General features: G+C 39.1%; 1 protein-coding gene and 1 long non-coding RNA gene across 9 annotated transcripts in view; one reads left to right on the forward strand and one right to left on the reverse strand.

Annotated features, from left to right (window-relative positions):
* Positions 1-15,980, forward strand: part of LOC309643147 — a 426,223-nt gene extending 410,243 nt beyond the window's left edge. For 2 of the 5 annotated variants that reach the window (XR_014253573.1, XR_014253576.1), the window contains one exon: positions 13,159-14,388. This is a non-coding gene — a long non-coding RNA (uncharacterized lncRNA). Of the gene's footprint in view, positions 1-13,158; positions 14,389-15,606 lie in introns of those variants that run through there. The other 3 variants (XR_014253574.1, XR_014253575.1, XR_014253577.1) reach the window with 3 other exon arrangements.
* Positions 795-21,180, reverse strand: part of BICC1 (BicC family RNA binding protein 1) — a 303,029-nt gene continuing 282,643 nt past the window's right edge. For 3 of the 4 annotated variants that reach the window (XM_082425510.1, XM_082425509.1, XM_082425512.1), the window contains 4 exons: positions 15,987-16,143; positions 11,858-12,018; positions 9,070-9,169; positions 795-3,475 (listed from right to left, as the gene is read on the reverse strand). In XM_082425510.1, the coding sequence (XP_082281636.1) occupies positions 3,345-3,475; positions 9,070-9,169; positions 11,858-12,018; positions 15,987-16,143 (549 nt within the window). In that variant the 3' untranslated portion in view covers positions 795-3,344. Of the gene's footprint in view, positions 3,476-6,249; positions 6,329-9,069; positions 9,170-11,857; positions 12,019-15,986; positions 16,144-21,180 lie in introns of all 4 variants that reach the window. The other variant, XM_082425511.1, reaches the window with a different exon arrangement.

Consider the following 21,180-nt stretch of genomic DNA (forward strand, 5'->3'; position numbering starts at 1 on the left):
TTCATTCCCTCTTCATCAGTTCCATCTTTCTCCAGTTTGAATGTAAGATTAGGGAGAACAAGGGTTTATGTTTCATTTACTGGTGTTCCTAGAACAGGGCCTAGTACTTAGCCCTCATTTAAGTATTTATATAATGAATGAATGAGTGAATGGATGAATAATTTAATATTGGGTTCACAAGTAATATTTCAGTTATCATCAAAAGAACTATTTGCTAGAAACAATTTTTAAGAACCACTAGCACAGGTAATTTAAGTGGAGATAACTCTGGGAGCATAATGGGTAGAGGGCTAGGGTTTCTTTGAGATTTAGACAAGTCTCAGGATTAATAGTATAGTGCCAATTCCATCTGAGAATAAGTTCAGATACAATCTCAGAGCAAGGCACAGTAACCATTTGGTGTGATAGCACAGTCAGCCTCTGAAATGGGAACCTGGGTCAAGAAACCCTGCATCACTTTAGTAAGGAGCTCCTTTGCTTATGGATGAGGTCATCAAAGCAGTCATAGACTTGAGTCTTTATTAAAAAAAAGAATGAACAAGAATGAAACCTGTTCCATAATCTTACTCTTTTTCTATGTACCTGTGGGTGGCCACAGAAACAATGATTGATTACTGGTCCTGGATTCTCTGGCTAAAATAAAGTGCCTTAGTTTCTGGTTGAAAATGAGGACTGTCAATGCAAAACAACAGGACAGGGAGTGCATATATAATTCTACTGCAGAAATGTCTTTCAATTCTGCTGAAAATATTTTTTGAAAAGCTAGAAAACAAAGACACATTTCATCTAGAAAGGGCAATACAAAGGGGTTATATAAATTTATTTTTCATATAACAATTGATTAGTTTAGAAAAAATTCCCATTTTCAATGTTTAATTCCATCTCTCATTTTTTAAAAAAAAGTCACTAAAAGGACAAAAACCCACACAAAAATACAATCTGTATCTGTTCTATATTTACAGATAACCGGTCACTATTAAGGCACAGATTGATTAAAAACATTTATTCAAATAATCCAAATATTTTGTGCATCATATAACACTGACAACACCGTATACTGTAGTGTCATAATCCCTTCATTGCATCAAGAGAAAGTGAGAAAAGTAATTTCCAGTGTTTTTTATTTATTTTTTTAGCCACCCTATTTAATCTGGTTTAATTGGGACAGTTTTCCCTTTGGCATAATATCAGAGCACTGTTCATAAAACCTATATCAACTCAATACTGCAAATCATTCCATCTTCCTCCTGTTGCAAATGCATGGTAGAGAGCTGGGGGGAAAGACTCCAAATGATTATTTATTTATTTGGGGAGGAGGTCTTATTAAAGAAATGATAAAATTTAGAGCACTGAGTTGTTGCACAGGAAACTGATCTGGAATTCTTACTCTGTTGCTGAATGTGTAGCATGATGTGTTCATATAGCCATATAAGGCAGGGAGCTCCATGTGATGACCTGCATACATGTGACATACGTGCAGGATCATTCCATTGTACTTGTGAAGGGAGCGAGTTAGTTCTACATCCTTAAGCACATACAGTTCTGTTTGGGAACAGGCATCTCCTTAGTGCTGTTATAATTGATAATTTTATGACAGGTCCATTATCTATGCCTTCACGGTAACCAATACTCTTTTTTTTTTTTAAGTGAAAATTTTTCGGTGTGCAAAATTTCTCTCCGATTCTTGTTCTTACTTTAATGATAAGACTTACTTAAAACCATGGAAAAAATAAGACAAGTATTTCTGATCCCACATTTGTATGAAAGTCCCCAATTGTTGTGTATGAATCTAATGCCTTCTGTGGAGAGCACGTGACAGTGGTTTATGTCCATGTAGAAAGTCTCGAATACTGAACATAAATAAGTCATTACAGTACAGGTAAGTCACCACATGTCCTATGGGAAAGTTTTCCAACAAATTAATACACTTGGAAATAATATTGCTTTGAAGAAAGAGAGGCACTTAGTGATTGTCGTCTTCATGGATTGAAAACCCTTCATAAATCCATAATAAGATGTCTGAAAAGACCTAGGAAACAATGTTGCCTGATTTCTTGGACTTTCACAGTATCAAGATTGTAACGACGAGTTTAGCCACTTACAAAATAGTCTTTTATTTTTCCTCCTTCAGAACTCTGCTGTCTTTGTAAACTGTCACCCTGGAGACTTAAATAAAGCCTTTCCATTCTCAACAAACCCAAGTCTACTTCAAGCAGACAGATACGGTTTTAGGAAAGTCCTGTGACCATATGGAGCACAGCTAATGTGTACATAAGGACAGTAATGTGTTTCTCCTCCTCATGGCAACAGTGCTGTCTTGTCAGATGATTATTTATCTTTTTTAAATAAAGTGACAATCTAGGGCTCCAGTTATTGAATGCCGTCCATTCTCTACCATAAATCTCTAGTAGATATCAATTTAATCAGTTATGTACGGTATGCTTATAATATCTAAAAATAAAAGTTTGATATAAATAAGTGTCCTTTAGTGGCAGTATACTAAAAATAGCCCTTTGCCTTCAGACAACCATTAAAAACATTTTAGCAATAAAGGCAGCAGCTAAATATGATGACTGCAAAGGGTTAATATTGCAAAGTCCATTTGGTCTTTCTTTGCTCGCACCTGTTACAGTGAACTAGGTTCATTGCTAAGTGTTTCTAGGATGCTGACATACATGAACAGAACTGGTCCATAACCAAGTGGAGTCACTTACATTTCCCGAAGTCACAGACTATTCTGCACAAAAACTAATAATCCAGTACTACTATGTCAAATACAAATTTAACGCAGTCTGATTTGTACCAATACATCAGGTGACATAAAAACGAGAGAAAGAGAGATAATTTCCACAGGACAAGAAGTAAGAAAGTGTAAAGTGCTGAAAGACCTCAATAATTATTTTAAAGCAGTACCAGAAAATTCCACTTTGATTATTTTTTTTTTAAAAATCCCCAAATACCAAAACAAAATAAGCAAACAAACAAAATAACTTCTGTGTTTTCTGGCATCCCAGATGTCAACTCAGCCTTCATGTTAAGTAAAAAAATCAGTGCATATGTTATTATATAGGTAAATAAAAACAGGAAATAAAGCCCTACCCTCATATTGCAAATTCTGTCCAATTGCCGTCAGGAAAAAAAAAAGTAATCCTCGTGTGGCATTCTGTAGGATGACATAAGAACGTCATCTTCTCTCTTTTCGGCACAAAGTTCAGGTGCGAATAAGATGCTTTGGTCCTGATACCAGACACCCGAGTGCTGAGGACGGTGTGCAGTGAAGGCTGTTCACAGATCTCCTGCGTCCAACTTGACAGAGTTGGCGGGCGTGTGCCTGGACGGTACCGCTACCAGCGGCCACTGACACTAGCAATGTCTGAGTGATACTGACGGGGTAGCCTCCCACTTGCTCCGCCTTCCAGGAAAGAGGTGCGTGTATTTGGCGGTTCAAAGAGCTTTCTTCGGTTTTTATTTAGTTCTGGAGAGAGAGAGAGAGAATCAGCACATGGCAGTAGGGCTCAGCTCAGAAAATGGTGATGTGGTAGGTTTTGGGGGGAAAGTCAAGTAGGTAGCAAAAGGAAAACCTTTAAGTTGACCGTCAAGACATTTTTGAAATGCTAGAAAGTCTGATATGAAAGGTAGCCATTTGTAGCTGAGAGAACCAAGGACAGCAAATCGTTTTTACTGCAGTTCGTAAAGTATCTGGGGAATATGTCATCCTCAGAACACTCTCAAGTCCAAATATACAAAATAGTTTCACCGATCCCAAATGTCATTTCAGAGGCAAAGGGAGAGGCACCATCAAAGCTGGTTAAAGGCATATGAGAGGATGTATTACCAGTGATACGGAAAATTATTACAGCTCATTAAACTCATCCATGTCAAACACAGTGATCATTAAATTATTTAAGTCGACATGAAAAGAGGATCCCACTTCTAAACACCCGAATACTGGAGAAGCACACTGATCTGTTCATCCACAGCCCCGGGGGGGAGAGAGACGCAAGAGGGAGGAGATACGGGGATATATGTATATGTATAGCTGATTCACTGCGTTATACAGCAGCAACTAACACACCATTGTACAGCAATTATACTCCAGTAAAGATGTTAAAAAAAAAAAAAATCCATAGCCCTGTGGCTCCACCGACTCATGATGCCTACGCTCCTTGAGTCAGAAAGGGTTATATGAAGAAGCATATCGCATCAGCAGGAGGTTTCTTTGAATAAAAAATCAACTTAGTAAACATAGCAACAGTTACGGATATTAATACAACTGAAAACAACCAATATGTGAATCCAGATTTTCAGGGAAAAACTAAGATCCTCGATTTTCATTTGAAACAAACCAGAGTACTGGTTGTTTAGTTTGTCTTTTCCCAACTAAAAATTATTAACCAGAAAGGTGAAAAATGGAAGCAGCCTACCTTGTTTATGACTATGCAATACCCCATCCTCCCCTCCATACACACATTCACAAATTCTCAAGTCAACTGATGTAATTATTACTAACGAACTCATACCAGTAAACAGAATTGTCAGACTCTAGAAAGCAGCGTTTCTGATAGCCACCAAATGCAAATATAGTTGACCTTTGAATAGCGTGGATTTGAACTGAGTGGGTCTATTTATACATGGATATTTTTCAATAGTAAATAGTACAGTATTACACGGTTGGTGGAATCTGCAGATGCAGAGGAACTATGGATACGAAGGGTGACTATAAGTTACATGGGGGTTAACTCCTGTGTGGTTCAAGGGTCAACTGTATCTTCAAACTTATTCAATCTCAAGTAGACGGAATATATAGCTGATGTGTTTAAAGCTGTTGTCTTTTTCTCTGGGAGGGTGGTGATTCAGCACCTTTAATTATCTGCATGGAACTCAGTACTTTTTCAACCATACACACACACAACCCCATTCTGAGCTCTGAGATTACACAGCAAGCTGTGGCCTGCTACAGTGATGCTGAGGATGAGAACAGAGGCTCAGGCGGTTGCAGTGGGTCGTAGGTGGCCAGGGACAGCCATGTGGCCAGATGTGCTCTTGTCTCCCAAGTGCTAGAAGAGGGATAAGTACCCTTAACATTTCACCCCACTGCTTTCCAAAATGTAACTGTCTGCCCTATAGGGGTGACGCACGAGTGAAGACACCTCTTTTCTGTTCACATTTAAGTCTTAGGGGAGAAGAGAACCAACAGTAATTTATTAGAGCCTATTATACGACAAGCATTTTACATTCGTTGTGTCCTATTTAAGTCCTCCTTAAGGGGTAGATAATATTACCATCCTCCATTTTATAGATAAGGAAGCTGAGTTTTAAAAATAGACGAAGTAACTTGCCCACATGCCTGTTAAGTGACAGAGCTGAAACCCTGCCTGCCTGATGCAAAGGTCTATGCTATGGGCTTCAGTGGTCCATCCATTGGGCGGAGATCAACCGAGGTATCAGGAATACAAATATGAGAAATTGGTAGTTTCAGGTATGTAGATAACAGAGCTTTCCTTCATATTTTATATGGATATCAAATATACTTTTTAAATAGATAAAGCTTAGAAACTCTGAAGAAGCAAGGAAGATATTACAAGCAAAAGACACATGCAGGCATGCGTATAGATGGCTATTGTTTCAAGTTCCTGCAGAAACGCAGTAGCAGTGACATTCCTATCACATGTATCTTGTTTAAAAAACAAACACGTAAAATTCAGAGATCAAGACAGAATTGAATATATTTAAAGGCAAACTTATAGGCGAGTTGAGAATAAATGAATCCCCTTAAACACAGCCTGGGAAAGTTTTATCACCTTCAAATGAGGAGACTTTCTTTGGCCTCCGTTTTCTCATGGGGAAATAACCCATGAATCAGGAGGACATTCCCACACTATAGAGAAGGAAAAGAAAGGAATAAGTCAAACACCATTCTCCGTGAGCACGTGAAAACAATCGGGCCACTGAAGACAAAAATTTTTAACAGACATTGAAAACTTCATTCTGAAAAGTCACATCAGCTAGATTTTTGAGAGGACAAATGATCATGAAGAAATTCAGCCACTCCCTAAAGATGTAATTTCTAAGAGTACATATATAGAGATACTCCAAGTGTGAAGCACAGAGAAAAATCTTTAAGATTATCAAGGATCAAGTCCTACTGAAGAGACTTTAGTTTTTGTTGTTGTTTTTTAAATTAGAAAGCAAACTCCCTCTTCTGATTTTTTTCAGTAAGCCTAAGGGATAGTTTGAGAAAATACCAACCTTTTTCTTTGAAATTCCAAGGTTCACACAATCCTGGCAGCTCTCAGGATCTTGTTGCGGATCTGAACAGAGTCACAAACTAAAAGAATAGGTCGGGAAATGTTAGATCTACCTGAGGCTGTGGCGGAAAGCCTGTCAACAGGATGCTAAACTTCCTTTCACTGAGTCCCTGTACATTTAGTTAACCAATCACTAAAATACTCAGAGAGAAATCCATGAATTTTCAAAAAATCGTGGATTTGAAAAAAAGATGAAATTTTTTCTCTGATTCATTCCTATTAGAGATAAATCTCATCTCCTCCTATAACATTAAAATAAATGTCTTCTGGCCCAAGATTAAAAGCAAACCAAAACCTTATACTGAAAGAACAACTCCGATTTTAAGTTAAAAATCTACAAAATTTTAAAAAGTAGTTTGAGCAAACTCTGTATCTAACCAAACTATGTAACCACAAGACAAACCTAAGTCAAGGCTGACCTGATATCCTGCCTCTATCTGGAAATGAAGTATTCTGAGACTTTAAATGAATGTCTTTGTTATCAGAGGAACTGAATTGGAAAAAGAAGCTTTTTGATGAAGGGTTTCTCAATAAAAACTCATTCCTTGCAGAGAAAATGATTTACCAAGTTCAAACAAATGCACTTCAACAAAGTAAGGCAAAATCATCCTTCAATAATCAAATACTTCCCACTGTACAGAGCATTCATAAGGCATCTTATTCAAAGTCTCTAATTCCCTTTAAAAGCAAGAGGACCTGTGAACCTCACTGAGAGAGGCAGTCTGTAGAAGTAGGACATAACCTCAATAGAACACATTGAAGATGATGATTAGAGACAACATTTTTTTAAACGAGGACTCAAAACCCCTCCTGTTTTTGCACTCTACTCCCCAAAACCCACCTAGGATATATCACCAATGTATCCCAGAGTAAAAGTACTGAAGATCCACTTGGAATCTATGAAAATATTTAGAGTATTTGCTTGTTGCTGGAAGCTTTAGAGAGTTTGGAATTGGGTTGGTACACAAAGAAAAGACTTAATTTTCATTATACTGTCACGGATATTCCACAAATCTCTAGTGAAGGATTATGGAGTTCTGAAACATACACTTCTGTGGTATAAATGTGCGGCCCCATAGACATATTTTAACAGCATAGGCATGGTGATGGAGTTAATAAAATTTCAAGTAGTATGTCAATTCCATTTTCAAATTAATAAAATAATGTAAAAATATATAAAGTTAATTTGGGTCCAGAAGTAACCCTCTGAGACTGAGCTTTAGGGTAAAGAAGTTGGAAGCTATCCTATTGCCACAGATAGTAAAAAAAGAAAGAACAATAATAATACATATCATTAAAAATATAGGTTATTTTCACTGTGCCTGATGATATACCACATGGAAGGACAGATTTTAGAAATGGAAGGTGACCTTACACAATCATCTACTCCAATCCACCTTCACAGTTAAGAAACCACAACCAAAAGAGGTCTGGAAACTCACCCAAGGGTACATGACTTGGAGGGGCAAATCTCAGATCTCCTTATGTGAATATAGTGTTCTTTGCACTACAACCAAGCTGATCTGATGAGTGAACAGGAAACCATGGCTGCCCTGTGGAGCACCATCAATGCAGCCGCTTGGGTATACAGGGCGGAGGAAGACTTCTCAAACTGACGTGTGCAGGACTCTATCCACGGACAGGCCTAACGGGCCGCTCAACGGCTGAATTTCTACACCTATTTCAAGGCTACTCTGCTTATATCTGCTTCAGATATATACGATTTCCTGTGGGGATGTGGGCGGGGTTGATCAGCTGCTGTCAAATAATGGAAGAGCAATCTGCTGCTGAAAGAAAACGGAAAACCACTGAGGCTTTTAGTTTGATGGTTCGATTAGCGAATGCTGTTTAGAAAGGGCTTTCACCAGTTGGATGCCACTGCTGACCTCATAAAAGCATAGCCTACAAATTCAGTGTTTTGAAAAGCAACGTCATTTTCTCACCACGCCTGACGTTTGGCTCTGTCTTTTTGAGAGACTGGCACACATATAAAACTGGCATTCATGAACTTCATCAGAAAGACTTCAAAAAGTAACCTCATTTTTTTGTCCCCCAGATTCCTTCCTCATATTTCTCTAAAAACCTTTTTGAGGTACATTGTTATGTATTTGCCAACTCATCATCTGCCCATTCCTTCCACGTGGGAGGTACCTAGTAAATACGTATAGAGCATTTTCTTATACACAGAACATGCAAAAGATGCACAAAGGCAGTGGTCTGGGAGACAGGCCTTCAGACTTTCCTTCATTCTGTGACTACTTTTACGATACTACCCTCTTCTGTGACTCACAAATTCTATTAAAACTTGGGGTAAAGTTAAAAAGCATTAAGACAAGAAGTACCAATTCTCTTTTTCTCTGGTGCAATGATCTCAGCTGCTATACAGGAACACATGCATTTAAAGCATGACAGCCAGTCCAGAATAGTTATTCACGAACGCAATGATCATTGCTTAATACAACCGCAAAATGGAGAATTAAACTGCTCCCTCATCCCCATGTTCTGCAAAGGGCAGTTTTGGTTAGATCTTTCCAAAGAGATCTGTTTTAAGGAAAGACACTGTCAAGGCAGGTTTTCAGGCAATGCCTTGACGAAGGAGTGGGCATGTTCTTGGCATCTGTCACACTGTTAGTGAACCCACAACCACAAAGCTGCCAGGTAGTAAGCAAGGGGCTGATGGGCAGAACCAGCCCCATTGGCTGGAGACCAATGGCAGAGGTTCTTCAGACTTTAAAATATGAGTAAGAACATTTATATTCACCTGAGATTGCAAGCAGCATTTTCCTCCTGGCACCGAAAGTTGTAATTCCCAGCTCCTTCAGATCCTGGTCTGTGAGAGTGAGGAATGTCTGAAGATCGATCTGTGGGTGAACAAGTAATCTATAATCAATATATTAAGTATTTTTCTTCTTCAGCGTAAATTCAACTCATTGCTACACTTATTTTATTTATTAATTACGCTCTGCCTACTTTCAAAAAAGAATGGTGGGGACAATACAAACCTAAGGGACAAGAGTTAAGTAATAAAGGTGGTAAAATGAAAGTGATGATTCTAGCAGAAGACAATCTAAGCCAATGATTTACTGCAATTGAGATATAAACTTAGGCATCCTAAGGTCTTAGCATCCTGGCAGCCAGGGCAAAAAGGGAAACAGAAATTGCACAGTTTTGTGATCTGACGAAAGGAAGAATACATACTTGTCCAGAAGAGAGAAAATAATTCTTAGTTTTAGATTCTGACTTGGTTAAGTATATCTCCATAAAAAGAGACTGAATAATACCATAAAGGGTATCTTCCATTGTATTCTACATAAAAATGATAGCAGAATTCACAGTCTACCTCAGACCCATGACTCACTTCGCTTAACCCAGCAGACTATCTCTGAAAGTGGCATACATGAAGTATTTCTAGCAACAGTATAAATGTACTTCCTGGCAACAATGTGTGGAAGGAAGTAGCCCAAGAATCCCACCGTTCCTTGTGATGGCTGTGTGGAGGAACAGAAAGGCAATGGGCTCTGAAGCCAGAGAGACTTGGGTTCAGGTTCTGACTCTGCCATTACTAGTTGTGGGCACTGAGAGTAGACAATCCTATACCTCACAGGGTTGTTTTGGGCCTTAAATATGATCTTAGATATAATGCAATGTGCTCACCAAAGGGGTAAAATAGTTGGCAGCTATAGTTAGTAATAATGTATACAGACATATCATCTGTGAAAGTTGCTAAATAAATCTTCATCCTGGTTACAATATATTAAATCTCACAAGGTTACTTAATGGGGGATTCTTGTTAAGTCATATCTGTATATGAGAAAATATCCTACATAAAGGGAATAGTACCAAATTTCAACACACCTGAAAACAGTAAAATATACTTTTTATTCAAATTATATAGAAATTAATTTGAAATTTTCTGTTTTGCTTTTGAAGATTACACCCAGATCTTGAAAAACCTTTTCATTTACCATTTATCACAAATCTAGAGATGCGTCTTTTAGAAATTCTGTCCAATGGAGACTGCTTCAGGGATCCTCAAACTCTTTTTAAAGGGCCAGAGAATAACTATTTTAGGGTTGGTGCACGTACTGTCTCTGTTGCAACTACTCAACTCTGCTGGTTTAGCTTGAAAGCAACCACAGGCAATATGAGGTAATTGAGTTAGTGTGGCTGTGTTCCAATAAAACTTTATTTACAAAATTAGGCAGCAGGTCTGCAGGCCACAGTTCACTGACCCCTGCTCCAGTTAATATTAGATGAAGCCAGTCTGACTTTATATTATCATGTTTTCTTCCTTTTTGAAGTAACTAGATAAGAAGTACCCATAATAAATTTCTATGCTTCTTCAAATAGGAAATAGAGATTTAAAACAAACCCAGAATATCACTGAATAACATCTAGTCACTTACTTCTAAAACCTTCTGTGCATGAGCAAGTTAAAATACCTCTGCCCTGAGCTTCTCAATCAGCCACCTGCATCTAACCAGGAAGACTAAATAAATAAATGCAGTTCTTTAATGCACTGATGATGAACGTGTTATTCAACTTAGAAAATCCTTGGTTAAATGAACACTAATTTAGGTTTAGGGAAAAGAAAACAAAATCATTGTCCTAAAGTCCAAAATACACATGACAACATTTTTCTTGGTGTTAAAGAACAAAAAAAGTTCAGCAATTAAACTTAAGTTATGGGCAATACATTAGATTTATGATATAAAGTGCCTAATAAAAATCTTAGATTATTTACTGACTGATGCATGCCAGGGAATTACTGGCATGTAATCTAACATGAAATGAAGCCAACTAGCATGAAACTTGGACCATGTCAGGATTTGAAAAACAGATACATTTAGAGAACTATTCTAACTTTCTCTTGCCTTGAGTTAGCTGTGCCCTGGTAATATGACAACACAATTAGAAAGAACCACACTTAGGGGCTCTTTTCTTTATGCCAGTGCGTCACAGCCATGGCTGATCAGTCTGGCCAAAATCCACGGTAGGGATGTTTCAGAAGACATCTTAGTTCTGCCTCAGTTCAGGCAAAACCCAAACAGTAAATTAATGAATAAGTTAACATGTATAAAAAGCGCATTATCTTCTGTGAGAACTTCAGTAACATGATTAGGATGGTGTCACAAACAACCATAGTTATTTATTTCAGACGTTGTTATTTACTTTTAAGTGCCACAAATAAAGATAAGAACAGATGAAAGAGTAAAATCTGATTATATAGAGAGTTGTTGCTGACCTTAGGGAATTTGTGAATCAAAAGTTCCTATAAATCAAGACACTCATTAGGTCTTTTAGCTAAAACTGGTGAAGGTGTTTTGGCAAACACAGTTTCCTGTATTTCTGCGATCCTGTGTTTACCAGTTGCACTAAGTAAGAAATAAGATGGCGACAATTTTCTTGGCAGCAAAAATAAGCTATGAGACTTGAATAAATGCTCAGTGAAAGCACAGTCATAGGTAAATGAGTGATTTCATTCTAGAAGTCATCATACACACAACCGAAACAGAGATGCCTGGGAAGATAAGTAAATAACCACCGACCTCTTGTTGCTGGAAGACGTCCGTGTATTTGCCCAGGCCCAGTTTGCTGAAGAGCTCAGGGAGGTCAGAGCCTTTGAAAGAGCTGTTCAGGTTACAGCCGTTGCTTCCCGTCAGCGAGGAAATGCAGTCCATGTAGTTGCTACTGCTGAGATAGTGCTCCGCTGAAAGGCAGAGGGAAGACAGGCCTGAAGTGTAAATGCCCAGAGACAGCATGGTTTAATTAAAAGTCTTAATCACTCAAATAGTTCAGATTCAGTGTTTTGGGCTGAATAGATCAGTAGCTGCAGAAATGCAGCAGTCCTTTACTGAAACACTGGCTTTTCATTAAGGAAATGCTGGTTACGGCTTTCAGGGAGGCTCTCGCCATTTAAAAGGTTACGCTTGGGAGGGAGCAATTCGGCAACAGGGCCTCCGTAGTTAATAATCATTAAGCATATTCTCCCTGAGCATTCAGGAGCACTGGCTCTTCACAACTGAGTTGATGTGAATTAAATGGGTAAGTGGAAGCAGGATCCCTAGGACACAATAAAGGTAAGGAAAGTTAAGGCTCCTTTTAGGTGCAGGCTGGCCCTCTGTATCCACACTTGTGCTTTCCTGTGGTCAAAGAAATACTATGATATTACCACATATAAATCTCATTTCCCTCAAACATAATTGGGCAGTGAGTTTATGAAATAAGAGTGCTTCCAAAATTAAGAGTAACATATGAATGAAAAGAATGATGCTGGAGTTCCTGGATTTAACTTACAACAAAAACAAATCCATCTCTTAGGGGAAATTCTAAGACAGCCACGCCGAGCTTTGCTTTGGCTCTGCTACTGATCTGGTGGGCGAAGATTTCTCCATGTTGTCTGTGGTTCTCAGACCCAAGGACATGCACAGCTGGGTGACAGACTAGTAAGCCACACCAAGTACTTGACCAAATATTCAAACACTCTTCAGGAGCTGCTTTGGAGAATCTAGCAGAGCTATGCAGCCATTCCTACCACCCTGACCAACAACTGACTCTCATCCATGTGGAAATTCTATCCTCTTCTACTAAAGATGCAGCTTCAGGGGGATTCCCAGATTGATGAGGGCAGAGGACACTCACCTAGGTAATCAGATCCATCTAATCTCCTCTGGGATCAGTGCATTCAGCAAATCTAAGAATTTTGTTCTGCATTGCACTGGGTGCCACTAACCACTTTCTCTGGTTGTTTTCATCTCCCAATTGAGAAATCCTACATATGTTTCAAGTGGAAGGAATTTCTTGATAAGGTTTCTCTCTCTTTTAAAAACAGATATTTTATCTCTTGTAGGAAGAATGTGTAGAGAAAAGGACCCAGGACCAAGCCCTGATGCGCTGAGCCCTGGAACACGCCACCAAATGAAGGTAAGGCCCCAAAGTCACCAAAAAAGACTGAGGAGGAATGACCAGTGAGGTACCGGTTCGAGGGTGACACAAAGCAGAGTATGAGCGCCCCGGAGTGGCCACTGGACTTGACAACATGGAGGTGACTGTCAGGCTGACCGCATAATTTACTGTCCGAAGGATAAATTTACTTTCTTTGAGGAAAAAAAAAAGAGGGAGTTACGGAGGAATTACAGTGGAACAACTGGTGAAACAGGGATACCCAGAGAAAACCTAGACATTGGTGACCTTGACAAGGGTGTCAAGAAAACTTTTCTAAAACTTTGTTGTTCAATACACTAGCCATTGGCAACATGTGGCTATTTGAGCACCTAAAATGTGCTAGTGTGGATTAAAAATGTACACTAAGTGTAAAATACCACACACCATATTTTAAAGACTTAGTACAAAAAAAAAGAGAATGTAAAATATCTTTACATTGATTACATGTTTAAATGATAATAATTTACATATGTTGAGTTAAGCAAATAGATCAGCAAAAAGTGAAAAAAGTGTTTTAAAATATTCTTAGTGATAAATATTTATTATGGTACACAACTTTCTTTTACATTTCTTTTCATCTTAACTACTTATAGTGTCTATATTCTCTTTTAAACTCCCTAGGCTCTTAAAACATTGGACAAAGGCCAAGGAACAGTGCTTTTTTAATCAATCTTTTTAAATTAATGAATCCCCTATCTTAACCCTAATCCTGAATTTCAATGCAGCTACGTCGCACAGTCAATTTTAATCATCCAGGGTTCAGTGCAGGGAAAGGGGATAAAGATAGAAGAAGAGAGGCACAAAGCTAATTGATGTTGGAATATAAAACGGAGATCATATCCACCCCGAGATGTGCACCTGGCACCAGCCTGCCTCTCAGCTCCACTGTCCTGTCAGTGGTGGAGGACCTAGCCCAGGACTAACAGGAAGACTCCAGGCTACTATTGACAGTACACTTGGGAATGAGTAGACCATGCTTTCTTATTTAGACTTGGCCGACACCATGACTGGTCTTTTCAAATCTGAGACTCTTGACAACACGGCCCACTTGATTGATGGTAACAACTGGCTGTTACTGTTTACTATGCTCATTGAGATTGCCTTTCTCCAAGTATTCTTCAAACACTCCAGGGTATGTGCTTCAGGATTCCAAACTCATCAAAAACCCTGAAATAAGGCATTACGGGAATATCTTGTGATTACTGTGTCAGTTCTTGTCTGTTTACCTATTTATACAGACATGTGGGTGCTGTTACAGACACAACCACTGGACTCATGCTGTGTCTTAATCATTATTTGTTCAAAGCCTATGCTTTAAACGTTTTTTTTTCCTGTTTATGTCATTTAGCTACATCTTGTCAATTTGAAAAATCTTGCTCTTCACCTTTGGTAGCCAAAGGTGGCTGGGAAGACTTTCTTCTATTGTCTAAGATACTAATTTGATCACATTCTGCTCAACTCCTTTACATCCCTGCCTTTTCCTCATCATTCTGATGTTCGTGTGTGCATGACATTCGTATATTCATTCCACAAACATTTACCGAGCACCTACTAGGTGTCAGACACTGTTAGACATTTGAGAGGAAATAATAAATTAAGAAAGAAGGCACAGCCTCCTGTTAGTGGGATTGTAAACTGATGAAGACACTATGGGAAACAGTATGGAGATTCCTCAAAAAATTAAAAACAGAATTGCCATATCCAGCAATTTCACTTCTATTTACTCAAAGAAAACAAAAACACTAATTCAAAAGGATATATGCACCCTATGTCCACTGCAGCATTATTTGCAATAGTCAAGATATGAACGCAACCTAAGTGTCCATCAACAGATGAACGGATAAAGAAAAGGTGGTGTGTATATATATATATATATATATATATATATATATACACAATGGAATATTACTCAGTCATAAAAGAAAATGAAATCTTGCCATGTGTGACAACATGGAGGGATCTAGAGGGTATTTCGGTAAGTCATATAAGTCAGAAAGAGAAAGGCAAATGCTGTATGATCTCACTCATATGTGGAATCCAAAAAAAAAGACAAAACAAAGTGAAAACAGACTCACAGATACAGAGAACAAATGGGTGGTTGCCAGAGGGGAAGTGGGGGTGGGAGTGAGATGAAGGGGATTAAGAGGTACAAACCTCCTTAGTTATAAAATAAATAAGCTGTAGGAATGTAACACACAGCATAAGGAATATGGTCAATAATATTGTAATAACTGTACAGAAACAAACGGTTACTAGACTGATCGTGGCGATCATTTCCTAATGCCTGCAAATGTAAAATCACTAGGTAGTACACCTGAAACTAACATAATATTGTACGCCAACTATATTTCAGATAAGAAAAAAGAAAGAAGGCACAGCCTAAAAGAATGCTCGGCACATGGGCACTAAATAAGTGTTTACTGAATGAATGTAGTCCCTGACTTGTGGAGCTCAAATTCTACAGGAAGAGACAGTTATGTAAGTAAGTAATTGTACTTCAGTACGACAAATGCTAAAATGAAAGCATATACAAAATGCAGTGAAAGCAGAGAACCATGTGCCCTGCTTCACTGGAAAAAAATAGGGAAGGCTTCTCACAAGAGGTGGCCTGTGAGTAATCCAAAACACTTGAAGGCATGGAGTCCAGAGTTTATACTCGAACATTACCCTAAACCAGCTAAACAAATTCCAAGCTGATTACATCTAAAAGTATGACGAAAAGTCAAAGCTCACTTGATTTGTTCTGTTTACGCTTGGGGCTGCCAATAGAAGCTGCAAATTCAGTATGACTTGCGGGTCCTATTCCATTTCGGTCTCTCCAGTTATCGGATTCGCTTCCACTTCCCAGGTGTTCACGACTGTTGGACCTCGAGAGGGACATTGACGAACCCTGAAAACAATCAAAGCCAGATAAGGAAGTGTTTAACAAGGTAGGTTTCCCGGGGTGGGAGGAGAAAAGAATACACATTAGACCACTTATCATTTATTTCGATTGCTGGCCAATGCCATTACCCACGAATGCTGATTCTCAAGAAGAGGCTATGGGACCTGTCTATAGTCTTTGTCTTCCAGCTACCAAGGACACTTGGAAATACACACAGTGAAGTGTTTTTCCTTCGTTATGAGGGCGTTGATAATGAGGGTGCCCAGAGGAGTTCTGAGAGGCCCCAGTATAAAGATTCATTCCTATAAGATTTAGAGGATTCCTATTTTGGGGAACAAGGCAAATCCTCCATCTGGTATAGCAGAGATTCTCTGCCTTGTATCACACAGGACGAGTAGGGAAGCGGTGCAGCTACACCCAATGCTTTGACAGGAATCAAGCTCCCAGGCTCACAGAGTGGAAGGGTGGAGAGGAATCTGGCATTTGTCCTGTGTTACTCTCATTCAAATAAGTACATGATCTCTCCAACAAATTACAAGGACCTGGAAATTTTAACTTTTTTAATTCCCCCAAATCAAAATAAAAATAGTAATTTAAAAGATCTCACAGTTTGCACTGAACTTGCATTTATTCATTCTTTATTCATTTATTTAATCACTGTATTACAGGTACCATACTTTGTGCTGTATCTACAGTATTAAAGTCAAGATTCTTTGATTCTAAAAGTTTTATGTTTACTGGGTAATTCCAAGAGAATCCTTTACTATTCAGGTCACTAAACTCACTCAATTCAATCCCGCAGCAGCATAACCACAGCTGGCCGTGCGGGGCTGTAGTGCTTCTTTCCGCAGGGCGCTATACCACCACTCTCGAGGCTGTCTACCTACCTCACTGTAGCCATCGTAGGGTCTTCCTCCCCTTTTCTACTCCAAATGTCAGATTACCCTGGGACTTGGTCCTCGCATTCCTTATCATCTCGCGCGACACTTTCTCCTTAAGTAATCGCAACCTCTGTCAAGGCTTAACAGCAGCCATGACTCAAATTTTTACCTCTGGGTTTGAATTCCCTACTGAAATTTAGCATCACAGAGTTGCCAATCTGACACCTCCATTTTACTGTCTCATAGGTGTTTTAAACTTAAGAGTGCTTGAAATCGTATTGTTGATGACCATCTCCCCCAGCTACACCCAAACCTACCCCTCTCCCAGAATTCCTAGATCTCAGTGACGACCATTCACCCAGTTGCTCAAGCCAAACTTCTAAGAGTCATATTCGTTCCTCCTCCCCTCACTACATCCAATCTATCAGTTAGTTTTATCAATGTCATATCTAAACATACCCCAAATCTACCTACTTTTCTCCATCTCCACGACTGTCACCAATAGCTTCCTTAATGGACATTTTGATTCCATCTTGCCTCCCACCCCAATAATCCATTTTCCATGAAGCAACTAGGTTGTTCTTTTAAATGCAAATTAGAACAAAATCATGCCTCTCCTAAGTATAAAGTCTTACCATGCTTTCCTAGTACTTTACCGTGGGCTGAGAGGCTCCATAGCTGAGTCTCTGCCTGTCTCTCCAGCCTTATCTTCAGTGCTCCACCACCCTACCCTATCCACCTTGCCCCATGAACTTACCAGTCTGCTCTGACTTCAAGATGATAATGCCAGCTGTTTCCCTGGCCTAACACTCTTTTCCTAGATCTTCACAAGGCTGGCCCTTTCCTGCCCTCTAGGTCTTACCTTAACCATCATCTGCTCATTAAAGCCAGCTAAGACTACCCAGTATAAAGCAGCCTCTGCTTCACATTTATCAGGGACTTTTATTACTTAATGCCTTCTTGTTAACTTGTTACATATTTCTCTCTACCCACCAAAAAGAAAGCTCTGTCCATGAAAGGAAGAATCTATATTCAAGCATTGTATCTCTACTGTCTAGAATTGTGTCTGAAACACAGAAGGTCCTTAATAATAAATATTTGCAGAATACTGGATCTCACAGATACCTTTTCCTACATCTATGGGATCCCCTTTGCTGAACTGTGGGAAGGGGCATAGGGAAAGGAAGGCTCCTAAGACCAAAAAAATGCTCTTTTTCAATTAAAACCATCTTTAACATTATACTTCAACCAGATAAATCCCATGCAGCAAGGGAAATAAGAACATGCTCAAAACTGGTAATTAATGAGATTATTATGTAGTATTTCTATATATTTTAAAACTTCCATATCTAAACTTTTTTGAGTATAAAAAAACCACTCATCTGAGATCTAAGCTGATTTAATTCACACAGCTATATCAGACCTGGCTAAATGATGTTTTCTAAAAACATTACGTAAAACATAGTCTTGTGATATTTACTACTTCGTTATCTACTAACTAGAATATCACGAAGGGCAGCTCACCTCCACTCTTAGATCTGTAAGACGTAAAATAACCAGACAACCTCATTACTCTTAGTGCTGGGGAAATTAAAAACCATTTTTTGATTCCCAGTGCAGGTTTTATTTGCTCCAGAGAATATGTAACCATTCCTAATGCCTTTAAGAGATGACTAGCAAAAAGAAAACGAAAATCCCAAACCTTTTGTAGTTCTGTTGATGTGACAAAAATATTGCAGGTCAAGTAGCCTTTTGTTTGACCTTTGTTGTCCCAGTATATCATCAAGTGGATAGGGTCATACTTTTGAGTCTTGAAGAAAACAAAAATAAGCCTCAAGCTACCTACTTCTTCTCTAAAGGAGCTCTTTGGAAAAGGCTAATTTCTCAAAAATGCCTTAAAACTGGAAACAAGTGCTCAAATCTGGTTTCTCAGAAATCTGAACAAGATGTTCAAAGCCTCGGTTTCTTCCCTTAAGCAAGCTTCCCAGAGCAGGAAACTCATGTGCCTTGATCCCCGACACACCGAACAGCCCACACCCATCAGGATCTACTGGCTAAGTGTGCTTCTCTAGAGCAGCATTCTACTTGTCTATTTGGTTTTGTTTTTCTTTGGAAAAGATTAAGGAAAAAGAGTGTTTCTAGCTACGCTCCAAGTTTAAAATAGTGCTACAAGCAGAGATGTGGTCAATCTTTTAATAAAAATTGTTTAAGTTCTCTTCACTTTTCCCAGGTCCTTCTCAACCCAACCCTGTCCCTGTGTTCTAACCCAAAGAAACAATCTTCACTAATTGCCCAGTTTTTAATCCCTCTGAGCTATAACAGAATAAAGAAAGGGGAGGGCACCCTGCAGATAGCAGCTGCTTCAGAATATCAGATCATGCTTTGTAAGGGCTCTTTCACCTCCTTTCAATGGCTTTCGGATACATGAAGAAAAGTTTAAGTCTTACACACCTGGGAGAATCTAGAACCATTCCCTAAGAAAGCTTGGTTATATTTCTTCATCAGCAGTGTTTAAAGGGGCGGTGAATAAAAGCAGATTACATGGTGAATGCCCTTGCACTGATCTCGCTGGTTACATCCTCTCCCCTACCTTTCAATGTGAATGAGCTGTTAGACATTAGCCAGGAAGGTAGAACAGGCTAGCCCAAGAGAGCCAAAGCAAGAAAAGCCACAGGAGGGGATTCAGCCACTGAGTCAGGACCCTGCACGTTCCCGCCCACAGAAAGTGGTCTACTTGTCCTTGGACAAGTGCCAGAGCAGAAGAGTCTTCCAGCTTCTGACATGATTTCTGTGCCATCCCCCTTATGTTACGTCCCTGTAGAGCAATGTTTCCAGAAGGGAGGCTGCATCAGAGACAGACTAGACTTTTGCTGAAAATGTGGATTACCTGTTCCTGCTGGCTCCCTCCCTGATGAGTGAGATCCTGGAGGAAGAATTTGCATTTTTAAGTGCTCCAAATGATTCTTATGTCTTTTAAGGTACAGTAACATGGCTCGAGAGCATTTATATATCGCCTTGCTATGTACCCTCTTGAGTTAAACCATTAGGAAGATGAGTATAAAGAAATTTTGTAAAATGAATTCAAGTCCTCTCTCTGACAACTACTACCATGACCTCAAGTAAGACACTTAACTGATCTGGGCCCCTTTCCCTCACTGGGAGTTTATAGGTATCAAATAAGCTTGTGGATGAAAATGTACCGTATAAACCCACAAAGAAATAAATGAGTGTGATCTGATAATTATTACTAGCACATTATGTGTTCATATAACACTCTAAGCTATTCCTTTGGATATAAAATGCATATCTAGTTTGAATGTGCAGAAATACTTCCAGCAATAAGCATTCATATATGTATATGAATCACATCTTTCATCAGGCTCTTGATTTTCTTCAGGGTAAAGTTCTTCAGTGGAAATAACAGTAGCTGCTAAATATTGCTGAGAACTTCCTGCACACCACGCTGAGCACTGGATGCCCTCTCCCACATCATCCTGAAACAACTGCAATGAGAAAATGGGCTCAGAGGCGTGAATTCACTCATCAAAGCTGTACGTGTGTCGGTGGTAGCTGTCAGGCCCCATAGCCCCTGCACTTGACAACTACGTTATTAGAATGATCATCATTTCAACCTGTCACACTATTGGTCTTTGAGAAGAGAACTGAATTAGCATTTCTAAAGTGAAAGATTTCATCTCTGAAACTACAGAAACACAATCAACCACCTAACACTCCACCCCGCCAAAGGTGAGGGTGAGCAGGATGGAAGACTGCAGGTATTCAATACATAGGGTGGAAGCCTAAGAATTAGCACAGCAGTTTTAAGGTCTCTGCCAGTGAAAGGAGATGTTTATTTTCTCTCAAAGCTACAATGGCAGAAAGAGGGGTGTGCCTCCTAGAGCCTCAAATTTTTCACAATGGTTCCTACATTCTAGCTGCTGACGGTCACTTCAATCTTTAAATACAGCCGCTAGGTTGCTACTTTAAGTCGGACAATGAAATTCACAGGAGACTGTTCTTTTCAGTATTTCAATAGTATTTTCTTTTTCACTTACTCAAAGAGACAAAGGAAAAAATGTCATGTTTGCTTCTGCCTTTCATCAACATTCTAATTTATTACAAAGAAAATGGGTGGAGAAAAGAAGATCAATCTACAAATGCT

Source organism: Balaenoptera physalus, assembly GCF_965194825.1.
Source record: "Balaenoptera physalus genome assembly, chromosome: 14".
Taxonomy (NCBI): domain Eukaryota; kingdom Metazoa; phylum Chordata; class Mammalia; order Artiodactyla; family Balaenopteridae; genus Balaenoptera; species Balaenoptera physalus.